This window comes from Chaetodon auriga, chromosome 22, assembly GCF_051107435.1.
Source record: "Chaetodon auriga isolate fChaAug3 chromosome 22, fChaAug3.hap1, whole genome shotgun sequence".
Taxonomy (NCBI): domain Eukaryota; kingdom Metazoa; phylum Chordata; class Actinopteri; order Chaetodontiformes; family Chaetodontidae; genus Chaetodon; species Chaetodon auriga.
This window is the reverse complement of record NC_135095.1, coordinates 16,937,483-16,950,154: the sequence shown is the minus strand read 5'-3', so window position 1 is coordinate 16,950,154 and position 12,672 is coordinate 16,937,483. Positions and strand designations below refer to the sequence as shown.

General features: G+C 45.5%; 1 protein-coding gene across 41 annotated transcripts in view; it reads left to right on the top strand.

Moving 5' to 3' along the window:
• celf2 (cugbp, Elav-like family member 2) overlaps window positions 1-12,672 on the top strand; it is a 179,177-nt gene that overhangs the window by 136,045 nt on the left and 30,460 nt on the right. For all 41 annotated transcript variants that reach the window (XM_076722781.1, XM_076722784.1, XM_076722769.1 and 38 more), the window contains 2 exons: window positions 2,612-2,660; window positions 7,187-7,321. In XM_076722781.1, the coding sequence (XP_076578896.1) occupies window positions 2,612-2,660; window positions 7,187-7,321 (184 nt within the window). The remainder of the gene's footprint in view (window positions 1-2,611; window positions 2,661-7,186; window positions 7,322-12,672) is intronic.

Here is a 12,672-nt window from a genome sequence, read left to right as displayed (position 1 = left end):
TACCTGTGTGTGTGTTTGTACACACTTGTGGGCGTGTAGCTGTGTGTGTGTGTGTGTGCGCAGCAGCAGCTTTTGGCTGTGCTTTTCAGGAGTGAATGACGGCGGCGCGCGGTGGCTGTCAGCGCTTTTGTTTTTCTGGTTTTGTTTTTTGCCTTTAGAGGACAGACTTTGAAATGGATTAACGAGAACTGACTTGATGTGGCTTCCAGGTTCGCTTTGACATGACTTTCCTTGTTTTGATGTGGCTTCAGCACACACACGCGCACACACACACTCACACACACACACACACCTCATCCATGTCCCTGCATCTGTCCTTGTGTTAGTGATACTGTACTGAGACTGCAGCCTCAGGGGTTATCGACTATTCCTGTCTGTCCAGCGTCCCTGACCCTCTTCCCTCCTTCTGTCTGTCTGTCTCTGGCTGATTCAGTCTTTCTCGCTCACGTTTTCACTCTCATTCTTCTTCTTTATTCCTGCTGTTTTTCTTTAGATTTTCCGTCTTTCATGCTTCCTAATTCTTTCTTATTTTTCCCTCTTTTCTCTCTCGTCCTTCATGCGGACATTTGTGCCCGATGCGCTGCAAAGTACAAGTTAAAGCATTCAACCATCACTGAATTTCATTTGAATTTCATTCAAACTTTCTCTTTTCTTTCACGTTCTGCTTCTTGTCCGAGGTTTTTCTCTCACCTTCGCATGAAAATTCTTCGCACACTGCTAAGCAAAGCGTCCAGTAATCAGCCTTTTGCTGCTTCTCTCCTTCTTTTTACTTTTCCTGCAGTTCTGATGTCTGTTTTTCTTTCTTCTTCTCCTTCTTTGACTCTGCCGACGTTTACAGCTGATGCAACCTGCACCCTGCAAACTGCAAATCAAAGCGTCATTAAATTTCACTTAAACCTGTTTTTTTCTTTCAAAAGTGTCAAAAAGTCACTGAATTTCTTTAAAATGTGTTTTTCTTTCTTCCCGTCTTTTACTGTCTTGTTGTCTTTCTTTCTTTGTAGACATCTCTGCCTTCACAAATCATCAGAAAAATCACATGACTTTCAAAAATAACCCTGATTGGCTGGTTGCAAAGCTGCGTCAGGTTCAGGTTTGCACTCCATCTGTCTTTGGTGAAGGAAACAGAAAAAATCTGTTTCCTTCACCAGTGACTGCCCCCATCAGGCTGGTTTGGGTACTAATCAACGGACAGATGAGGTGTGTGTGTGCGTGTGTGTGTGTGTGTGTGTGTGTGTGTGTGTGTGTGTGTGTGTGTGTGTGTGTGTGTGTGTGTGTGTGTGTGAGAGAGAGAACAGGTCTGAGAGAGGAAAAAAAAAGCAGAGAGTGAGGATGATAAGGAAGAGAGCAAGAGGGAGAGAGTTGGGATAAAGGTGTGTGATAGAATTGCGAGATCAAAGCCTTCTGTCACAGCGTGACTGAGCCAAGGGGCGTTATGGGTAAGACAGGGCACACACACACTCGCACAGACACACACACACACTTATGCACGCATGCACACACACACACTCACGGCTGGTATTTGACTCTGAGTGTGATTGATACCGGGCTAGATTTGGAGAATCACTGTCATTCGTCTCTCCGCAGATCAAACAGCCACATAATCTCCCATAAAGGAAAGAGAGATGGAGGGAATAAAAAAGGGACAGAGGAGGAGAGACTGAAGGAGGAAGGAGAGAGAGAGAGAGAGATCTCTTCTCAGCTGTGAAGTGTTTTCTTGTTTTCCATAAAAGAAGAGCCACCACCTTAAAAACACATCCATCATTCAGCTCCATTGAACTGCCTCTTGGGAGCATCAGACATATTTCCAGTATCTAAGATGACAAATGTAAAAGCAAGTATTAGACCCCGTTCACACCTGGTGTGAACGTGCCATCTGCACCTGCATGTCTCATTTCTGAGTACTGACCAGTGTAAATAAATGCACGCTGTGCAGCGCCTGCATGCAGAGCAGATCGTCCAGACCGCAGAAGTAGATCTGGATCACATGGAGATCAAATCTCAGCCAGGTGTGAGCCGTACCTGACAAAGAACTCAGTTTAACCTAAAGATTACGATCACAAGCGTAACAAAATGGCCGGACATAACGACGTCAGCCAGCAGTCTGCGATTGGACGGAAACACTTCCTGTCTCTGGGAACTGAAATTGCTTGTCACAAGCTGAACTTCCTGTCACGACTGTCGGTGTCGTCACAGCTGTGTGTGTTGGTGTTAGCTGCTGGCTAACTCTTAGCTAACTAGCTAAACTGGTTTTGGGACAAGGTGATCAGAAACTTTAGTCTGCTAGTGGTTTTTCTTCTTCTTCTTCTTCCTGGTGTTGGACTGCTTCTTCTTCTTCATCTTGTTCTCATTCTTGTCTTTTTTTTGTGCTATTTTTCCTTCTGCTTGTTCTTTTTCTGGTGTTTTAGGGCTGAGCCAGATTTGTGTCACGCACAGCAAAACCAAACCTGCTGCAACTACATTTTTATATCGAACAGAGACGCATAGGCCTCCAAACGAACGCATGTTTACACCAAATCTGGATTGAAGCCGAAATAAAGACGTCCGGCGGTGCTCCTGCGTGTGTGTATATGCAGCATTTAACACATTTCCTCCTTCTTTTCTGTCTCCACAGATGCACCACCCTATTCAAATGAAACCTGCAGACAGTGAGAAATCTAACGGTGAGTGGCCACACACACACACACACACACACACACACACACACTGACAGACGCATCAATATCACACACACACGCATCAATAGCCTTTTTGAATTTGCTTGGTAATAGCTGTCTGGCTGGTGTGTTTGCCGGCTGCAGACGGGACGAGGGGTAAAAGACTGAGAGAGAGACCCAGAGAGGAGGGGGGGGTGGGGGGTGGGGGGTGCTAATATATATAAATACATTTTTATACTTGTGTGATGAATTATTAAGGTGCCTCAGAAGGAGGTCAGTGGAAGTTGAATCGTTTTGGCCTCTTGGTGAACCCGCCTCTCTCCCCTGTGGCTGCTCGCTCATACAAACATGCTGCCTACACCCTCCTCTCGCTGCACACACACACTCGCTTTAAAGTGTCTCACACACTCCGTTTCCAAACTACATATTGCAGATCCAGTTGTAAATTGATTTCCTATACTGAGCCTCATTCTCCATTCCTTCTCACTCTAACGAGGAGGCTGTAGGCAGAGGAAGTGTCAGGGTGCCTGTAAAGGATGAGCCCGCCGGTATTCTGTCAACAAATCCCACCAAAAGACGTCCAGCTACAAAGACTTCGTGGCTTCCCCGCCCCGGCTGAGCCGCCCAGCCCCGAGCACGCCGGCTCGGCTGGGTGGTCTCGTTTTTAGCGAACGCCGCTCAAAGCGTCTTTTCGCCTCGGAGCGTAATTCCAGGAGGGATTTTGATTTCGTTTGATCGCTTTGAAGTGCGCGTGACCTTTCAATCGCAGAGTCTCTGGAGGAGCGCGGGGACGTGAGGCTGCGTCTCCACCCGCGCCTCCCTCACCTGTCACGAGAGGGAGAAATGAATTTAAATATAAACACTGACCTTTGACCCCGCGGCTACTTGCAGCGCCGCAGCCCACGAGCTAAAGAAGTCAAGTGTAGTTTTACGTGATGAGAGGCGTCTGTTTGACTGGATGAATGTATGCATCCACCCTCAAGCGCAGGATGAGTCATTTGAAATGTTTTGATGTTTCCCAGGAAGTGAAAGGGGACAACAGCGGCTAATGCAGGGACACAGGATGACAAGTGTTTTCATTTCACCGTGTCTTTGAAGACGGTTTTACAAGGTTTGAGTTTTGTCGCTCTCTTGCTGCAATCAGTTTTAATTGGTTTCATTTTGACGCCGCAGTAACATTCGCTGTAATTTGTCAGATTTGTTATGTTCAGCGATAGTTGGTGCAGATTTGGAAACTCAAAGACAATGTTATTAAAGTTTAGTCTGTCGGTGTCTATTTTAAGGTTCTGCTCAATTACTCGGCTTTGAGGGTCAGTTCACCGGAATGGAAAAATTACATGATGTAATTTCCCGTTTGCCTCAGCAGCGTTTAGGCTTCTTGTTCGGGTTTTGTCTTGTTGGTCATGTGACCGCAGTTTCTTAATGTCTTCCAGCATGTCGCTTGCTCGACACTAAACCAAAATGTTGCGCACAGACTCTGAGAGACTGGATGCTTCATTTTAATCAGAATGGGACGAGCTGAAGGTGAACGTTCAGGCTGCTCCTGCTTCAGTTTCTCAGCAGGACTTTTTGCCCTTTCACTCTGAAATGAGGCTCTCGCTCGGGGGCCCGCTGACCTCCTGGGCCCACTTGGTAATTCACACATGGTGCTTCTGCAGGCACTCAAATGTTCTGAGGATAAATTGAATTTTGTTTGCGATGCCCAACAACAACAAAAAAGAAAAAGTCAAATAAAGCCGAGCCAAACTCGTGCTTCTCATCCGGAGACCTCTCTGCTGACGGTTTTGACCTTAGAGGGAAAACAGTTTCCTGTTTCAAATTGTTGCATCTGTGGGCTATTCGGCAGCAGATATCTGGAAATTCTGCTAAATAAAACTGAAATTATTTGCATGGCTAAGTGAGAAAATGTGTGTTTTTGCAATTTGGGTGAGCTGACCCCGAAAGATGAGTAATTGAGCAGAATATGAAACCATGATTGGATGAGCTGACCATTAAAATCCAGTTGCAGGTAGATCACAAAGTTTTAAAGGCTTCATTTTTCCTGACGGCTACACGATGGAGTAGCATCATAAGTCTTCTGCTCTATCACTGTCCACTGCAGGGGAATACAATAAAATGACAGTATCCAGCACGGCAGCAGAGAAATCCTTCTAAAAGCCATCATCTGCTCCACTGAAATATGGCAAAATACGACTTTATAAGACATAACCGTCAGGGTAACGACGGTGGAACTTAATAAAGCAGCCACTGCTCACAGCCAGAATGGTGAAATATAGAGCGGACCATACGTAGCATATCCATCCACTTAAAGGTAATGACCTTTAATAAACCCAGTGTTAGAGTCGCTGTAACAGTGACGAATGGCTGCTCAGAGGTTTATTAGTTTAGTCAGCGGAGGAAGAGGAGACAGAGATGGAGAGATGTACAGTAGCGCAGAGGGATAACACGATAGGTAAATCTTTTTTCTCTCCACTAAACTTTCCTGGCGTCTGGTGTTGAAGCTCAGCATGAAGCCAGTCCTGCCAATTTATCCCCGAATGCAAAGCTGACTCCAGATCATCCCAGAGCCGGCTTTACGAGCCTTATCGCCCGCCCGCCTGCCTGCACGCCTCGTCCGAAAAACAGAAACAGTCAATTGTAACGATATCTCCTCTCTTTCTTTTCTATCGACGCAGAGTAAATTAATTACATTGCTGTTAGACTTGTGGTAATCTTCCTCTGGAGTGATGCGCACACACACTCGCACGCTGTGTACAAAGGAGTTAAAGCTTTTTGAAACAACACTTATCTTGGCAGCGTATCCCGACGGTTTGTTTTTTAAACACACAAACAATTCAAACAGCAAAATAAACAAGTGCGCTATTGATTTCCCAGAGTGCAACAGACCGCTTATCTCTTTCGCCTCGCGGTAAGAGCTGACAGTTTCCTCATTAAAAATGAATTGGATTAGCATTACATTGAATGTGGTGGGAACGCATAAACACACACACACATATTGTTTCTGCGCGCGATGGCGAAGTCACGCTCCGACCTCGCTCGCGCCGAAACTCGGCCCGACTCTCTCAGCGCCGACCTGCAGCCGGCTCGCATTCCTCGACGTTGCACCGCAGGAGGAGGGATTGTGTCAGCGCGGGAGCGAGAGAGGAATCCATGAGGGAGGAAGACGGGGGATAGAGGAGGAAGAGGAGCAGAGGTGGAGGGAGGAAGAGGGTGAGAGAGGACAAGCTGGAGCGTCTCAGCGAGCAGTCGGTGTTGAAGTGATAATGAGACATTGATCAGAGCCTCGCAGATGGCATGATGAAATACATGAACTCTGTCTGTGTTCATCTCTCTCCCACTCTCTTTTTTTCTTTCTCCTCTTTTTCTTTGTCTGTTTCTTTTGATCGGTGTTTTGTTCTGTCTCGTTCCATTTTTTCCACATTTCTAAATTTTCCTGTTTTTGTTTCATCTTTTTTTTTTGCTTTCTTTCTTTCTCATTCATTCTCTTTGTTCTGACCAATCTTTGTTTCTCTGTCGCTGTTTTTTCACTTTTTTGTCATTTCGATATGTTTCAGAAACAGTGAACTGCAGCGCAGTGAGAAGCTTGTGCAGTTAAAGGAATAATTCACTGTTTTAGCAGTGAATCGGCTGTGTCGGCTTTCTTCCTGAGAGGTTCAGAAATAAAGTGCTTTGCGACCTCATTTTGTTAATTTGCTCAGATTTTGCTGATTTGGCCGTTTTTCCTTAATATTTGTGTTTCTACCATGGATAAGTAGGCTTCATAGCTAAATGGTTTCCCTTTTTGTCTTCTTTAATTGCCTTTATTGTTGATGTATGATCAGGATTCTCGACACCATTCCTGTGTCTGACATCCTGTCTCGCTTGATCTGCTCAGTGCAGATTGACGACTGCACATATCCTCAAGATACAAGAACGATACTACTGTCATGTCTGCATGGTCAGCCAGTTAGCATAGCTTAGCACAAAGGCTGGAAACAGAGGGAAACAGCTAGCATGGCTCTCTGCAAAGGTATTAAAATCTACCTACCGGCACCTCTGAGACTCAAGATGATTAACACATTATACTTTCTTCTTTTAATAAGTAGAGAAGAAAGTAAAGGATAAATAGTGATTCTTCTCATTTAACTCTCAGCATGAATGCAACAGAATGCAGTCAGTATGAAGCGTTCCTGAGTCCATGTGTTCATCTCCTTCATCCAATCATGTGTTCACAAAGAGGTGAACCTCGCTCCATCCTGAACGACTGAGCCTTTCCAGGATGCCCCTTTCAGACCCAGTCATGACACTCTCACCTGTTACCAATGAGCCTGTTCCAAACAGGTGTTTTTGGAGCGTTCCACGTCTTTCCCAGTCTGTGAAACGTGTTGCTGCATCAGATTCACAATAAACAGATATTTACAGAAATCAATGATGAGCTCAGACATTAACTATATTGTCTTTGTGCTGTTTTCAGTTGAGTTTATGTCAAAAAGGGTTAGCAAGTTATCACATTCTGTCTTATTCATTTCCTGCCCTTCCTCTTGGCTCTGCAGCGGTGGAAGACAGGAAGCTGTTCATCGGCATGGTGTCGAAGAAGTGCAACGAGAACGACATCCGGGTCATGTTCTCTGCGTTCGGACAGATCGAGGAGTGCCGGATCCTCAGAGGGCCCGATGGACTGAGCAGAGGTGTGTGTCTCTCCGACTCACTTCCACTCACACGAAACGCTCAACACGTGAATATTATCACCAGAACGGCCTCCAGCAGCTGTTGTTCATTGTGTCTGGACTCAAATCCTGCAGGAAGTCTTTACGAGTCGCTGTAAGAGTCGGCTGGTTGAAGGTCTGTGTCTGAGAAAATGAAGAACTTTTTGCATTAAAGTCATAGTTTTAGCATAAATCTACCCCCAAAAAACTGTGACTTTATCTGTTTACTGTCATTATTTTAAATACTGTTGAAAAAATGACTTTTAAAACCTCTAATTTAACCATTTATTGCGTTTTTTACTTACATCAAAGTATTTTGCATAATCAGCAGCTCATTTGCATGTTTTTCTGTTCGCTGCCTCTTACTGGAAGTTTTCCCCGAGCTGTCAATGTCACAGGAAGACGTTGTTTACTGTAAACTGTGGTGATTAGTGTCTTCCTGCAGCAGGAAACAGGAAAAAACCTTTGGAGACTTAAACTTCAGGAGACAGTTGGTTTAAATTGCTCTGCTTCTTTTCAAAAAACGTACTATTTACCTGAAATTATCTTTAGACATAACGACTAGACAAGGCAATATTTTTCCTCTTGATGGTCACCAGATTAGGTGACTATAGAGTCATTAAATCGTGCATTTCGGACTTCGTGTTGGACCCTGATCAACCATAGCTTGTCGTACACACCTTGCGAGGTGCAGGGGACCAGCACCTGTCCAGTATGTATAAAGATGTGTAAAGACCTCAAACCATTCACGCTCACGGGACAGTAGCTCTGTCTTTGTCCTTCCCAGGTAGTAGAAAGAGTGAGAGTGTGAAAAGAAGCCGAACATCAGGCCTCTTTTGCTTCCCTGTGTCTACAGTTTCCAGTGAAAAGTCATCAAATTCTGCAGGAGAAAGCCCAAAAAATGCTGCGTGCTATCTTGTCATTTGTCCAAAAATTCATGGCTGAACCCAAACAGAGCCCAAAAGTTACAACACACACACCAGTTTTGAGTAAACGTTAAACAGACAAGGGACCCACGGCGGTAGAAATTGGCTTGACCTGGTTGCTGTCCTTGGTCAGGTCTTGGGTCCTTGGGTTCGTTCGACCCGTGAAGACCTCTAGCTTCTACTGTGACGCGGTCCACATGATAAAATGTACAATTGTTGTGGTAGATACTCATTTCTGTCCCCAGTGCCCTACATACAGCCGTGTCTTTTCTATTTGCCACAGAATACAGAAATTGCAGAGAAAGTTTAAAGTGTAAAATGGTGACTGGTTGGTTCTGTTCAGGGTTCATCAGTTTATTTATTGTCAGGGCATTAAATTATGGCATTTGTGCTCTTCTTTCCTGCATATTGTAGCTCAAAATCCCTGCAGAATGACTGGGTGGTGCGACCCAGTGTTGCCTGTAGCAAAGACTGAGGGTACAAACAATCCTTTCAAACCAAACATCCTTGTGCTGCCTCGTATTTGAAGCTTTGAAAGGTTTCTCAGTGAATCGGAGGTTCTAGGTTGACCTGAACAGTGAAACTGAGCTTTTATGTTGCATTCTGCTCCAGACATTATATCAGATCCTGCTTTCAACCAGCTGCTTCTTGAAAATGGTTAAGACTTCCTTCAAGGTTTTGTTGAGACGTGAATACAAATGAACCGGAGCGACATCTTGAGGCCGTTGTGGCCACTGTTAATACATGCTTCTCCTTTTCGCTCTATATATCTCTTTTGCCTCTCTTTCTCTTTTTTTCTCCCCCTCTTGCTCTCTCAGCCTCAGCCCCAGATCACCCCCTCCCCTCCCCACCCCCCACCCGACCTCCTAACCTCCATTGATATCCTCCACCTTCCCTGCCGTTCCAGTTTAGCCTCACCGTAAGCCAGTCCTAAGCTCTTTGATACTTCCACAGTGAGGCTGAGGGCATTTTGAAACCAGCTGTCCAGATCAGTCGATGTGCTGCTGCTGCTTGTTGTATTTAGGGGATATAATGGGTTGGTTATATTTCACCATGTCAAAGCCAAGTTATAGCAGCCATTTCTTTTCCTTCTTCGGTCTGGAAAAGACAAACACAAAGCATCCATTGGCACGATTTGAAAATCTGCTTGATACATGGGTTTTGGTACGGTTACCTTAGCTTTTATTGGTTTCACAGAAGATGTTAAATGCAGCCAATGCGAGACCTTGTGAAAAATTTGGCAACGTTTTTATTTACATGAGAAATTTTCTGTTCAAAAATAAGCAAAAAGAATCTGAATCTGACCAGACAGTGTTGTTGTTACAGACACAAATCAATCGGCACTAACGCAGCGTTGCGGCTCGAATTCCAGCCCTGAAAACACAGGAAATGCATAGCGATCCTTCCTTTCTGTCAACTCAAAGAAGAGCTCTGAGACTTGGCAGGAAGCTGATCCAAAGTCAATTAATCATGACTCCAAGTGGCAGAATCTCTTGATTTATAGAAGAGTTTGTGCTGCGTCTACAGCAGTCGAAGGCAAACAGTCGACCTGATGGATTTATCGCATGTTTTTCATGAAATGGCCATACATTGAGGCCACATAATGAGGTCTAAACAAAGAAAACCAGCTGGATTTGTCGACCCAAAAAAATGCTCTAAATCGTCATTTCAGTGCATCGTCAGGTCAAAATGTGACTCCCAGCTGCCTCTAAATCAATCCAGTCCCAGCTTTTGTACCTCCGTGAATAGCCCTTGTAGTAACGCAGGGGCCCCTTCCATCATCAACCATTCCTCCCCTCCGACACACACCTGCCCACCCCCCTCATTTCTGCTATCCCCCCAATACTCCTTACCTCCCCCCTCCCTCTCCCCTTTGTGGTTTCTATGTGCTGAGGAGATGGAGGGGCTTTTGACACTCTCTGTCCTCCTATTCCTCCTCCTCCTCCTCCTCCTGTCACTCGAGCTGTCATTGTCATCGTCACGCAGGTTCAATGTAGATCTGTTGGTCATTTTTTTCTGTGCTTGTCGGGCGTTATGGATGTTTTATCGTTGACTTGAGTCTTATTTTCTCAATGTGTCTTCTCTCTCTTTCTCCTCAAGGTTGTCTCTATCTAGCAGCAATCTTTGCCTCAAACTAAACTACTCAAACTCCCATGCTCCTTTGCTTCTCCAAACAGCACCACCCTCCCCGTCTCTATCTATTCACCCTGGCTGTCCTAGAATCCTCTCTTGCATCAATTTGTCCTCTTTTTCCCAGACATCCCACGTCGGCCTCCTTCCCTCCCTTCACCAATTCCTTCTTCCATCCCTTTTCAGCTCCTCTCTTTTGTCCTCATGAATATTTCAAATGTGATGGCCAGATTCTCGTTTCCGTGGAACTGATATAAACCACTTAGCAGCTGACGCAAGTCGAAGAGGAAATGCTGGTAGTCCAGCTCGGGTCAGGCTGGTAAATAGGGAACCCTAACCAGGTTGGAAATAAATAGGTCTTTAAGGATTTCTATGTGCCTGCAAGTCCCAGAGGTCCTCGGTCCCACCTAGCTGCACTGCTGAGCTCCTATTAAACCGCGGTATCAATCAGAAGAGCGCTCTGCTATCCCGCTATTAATAAAATATGGATCACACCACCAGTGGATGGCTGGGCCTTGGGAGCTACCCTACTTTCATTAAAGGACTGTTTGGTTCTCCTCTGACGACAGAATGCGGCCCGTGAGGTATTTTTAGCGCTCAAGCCACGTCCCATCTCTCTGCCATGAAAAATAAGACACGCACCAACCGGCCAGAAAGCGTGGCTTCTGAAGTTTTTTTCATCAGCAGCTTTGACACCCGTGAATCAGTGTTGCAGAATCAAGCTGCAGAAACTGGCTAAAGATAGGAAGGTTTTGTGAGGAGGGGAAAGTATTCTGCCAACTGGAGACGAACCCAGGAGTTTCCATTAGATGACAACCAATGACGCTGTAATGACCGGCTTTATAAATAGAGTCAGGACCAAGCAGGACCAGTCTGGAGGGCTAACCCAAATGGAAGCCCCCTCCAGAACTGATCCAGTTCTGGGGCAGCGCTCCTCTGCAGTGGATGGGGCAACCTCCCTACAAACTAAGAAGTTAAATGACAGATTGTGGCCCGTCTAAAATAGATAGTCCCCTGAATCAGTTGAAAAAAATGACCCCTTTTTCGAATGTCCTATCTACAGTAAGACCAGCTAGCACAGCAGCCCGGCGCTGCAAAGGACACATCAGAGTGTTTGCTAGGTCAGACCGCAGAATCTGATAACCTTGAGTCTCTTTTATTACCACCTTACCTCGCTAATGGTAAGTCAGAGTTCTATGAAAGTTGGGAAAGATGTAAAAACTGAAAAAAGCAGGTCAAATATACTCATACAGGAGGTCCATCCAGCTAAAAGTAATAATCATTTTGAGATACTGCAGATATTGGCCAGAGTACCTGTTACCTGTTTGTTCCTGCCTCAACCTCAACCTTTTTGTACTTAAACGAAGGTGCTCTGTGGACATTTACATTCAGGAAAAGCAGTTCGTAACAGCTTTTCTGGCTTGACTCTGGTTAAGTTCAGGCAAATAAATCTACTTTATTACAGTCAGAGAGGGATCCACAGAACCCAGCGTTGAGTTTACGCAAAATTAGACTAACATTGTGGCGATGGTTAGAAGAAACCGTCGTAAACTTTTGGACAGAGGTGGGAACTACAGTCGGTTGCTTTGTACACCCAACCATTCACCTCAGCCTCCTTCCCAAGAGGCTTTGCAGCGCTGACACACTGTTGTGCTCCTTCCACCATCTATAGGGTCATTTTAAGTGTTTTAGCACTATTAGCAGTCTACTGCAGAGCACCTGGCACATTAAACTTTGTTCAATGCACACAGTGAGGTTATCTATAAAAGTGCTCTGAAAGCGGTCAAAAGACATGATTGTAGTATTACTGTATTACTCGTGGCCTCTACGCGGACACGTTGTGTGTTCTCAGGGAGAAGCCTCGCTCTGAAACCTGTGTGGTGGATGAAAGCAGGAGGAAAACTGACCATCCGTCACTCTCGGCCTCGTTCTATCACAGCAGCAGCAGGCTTTTGATAGAGGTGGAAGAGGACAATGATCGCATCTATTCCTCAAAGCATCTGTCCTTCCTCTCTCTCTGTGGCATTATCCATCCTCACAATTTCCTTTTCCCCCTCTCTGCCCCTTCATCCCATCCACGCAGCCAGGCAGAGTCTATCTGATGACCCAGGCTATTAGTGTTTCCCCCTATTGCCAAGCCGCGAGTCAGCCAGCCGAACCTGACCGTGTGTGTGTGTTTGTGTCTGTGTGTGTGTGTGTGTGTGTGTGTGTGTGTGTGTGTGTGTGAGCATGTGTGTAATCAGTTCAGGCCTGGCTGCGCTAACATGGCTTGGTGAG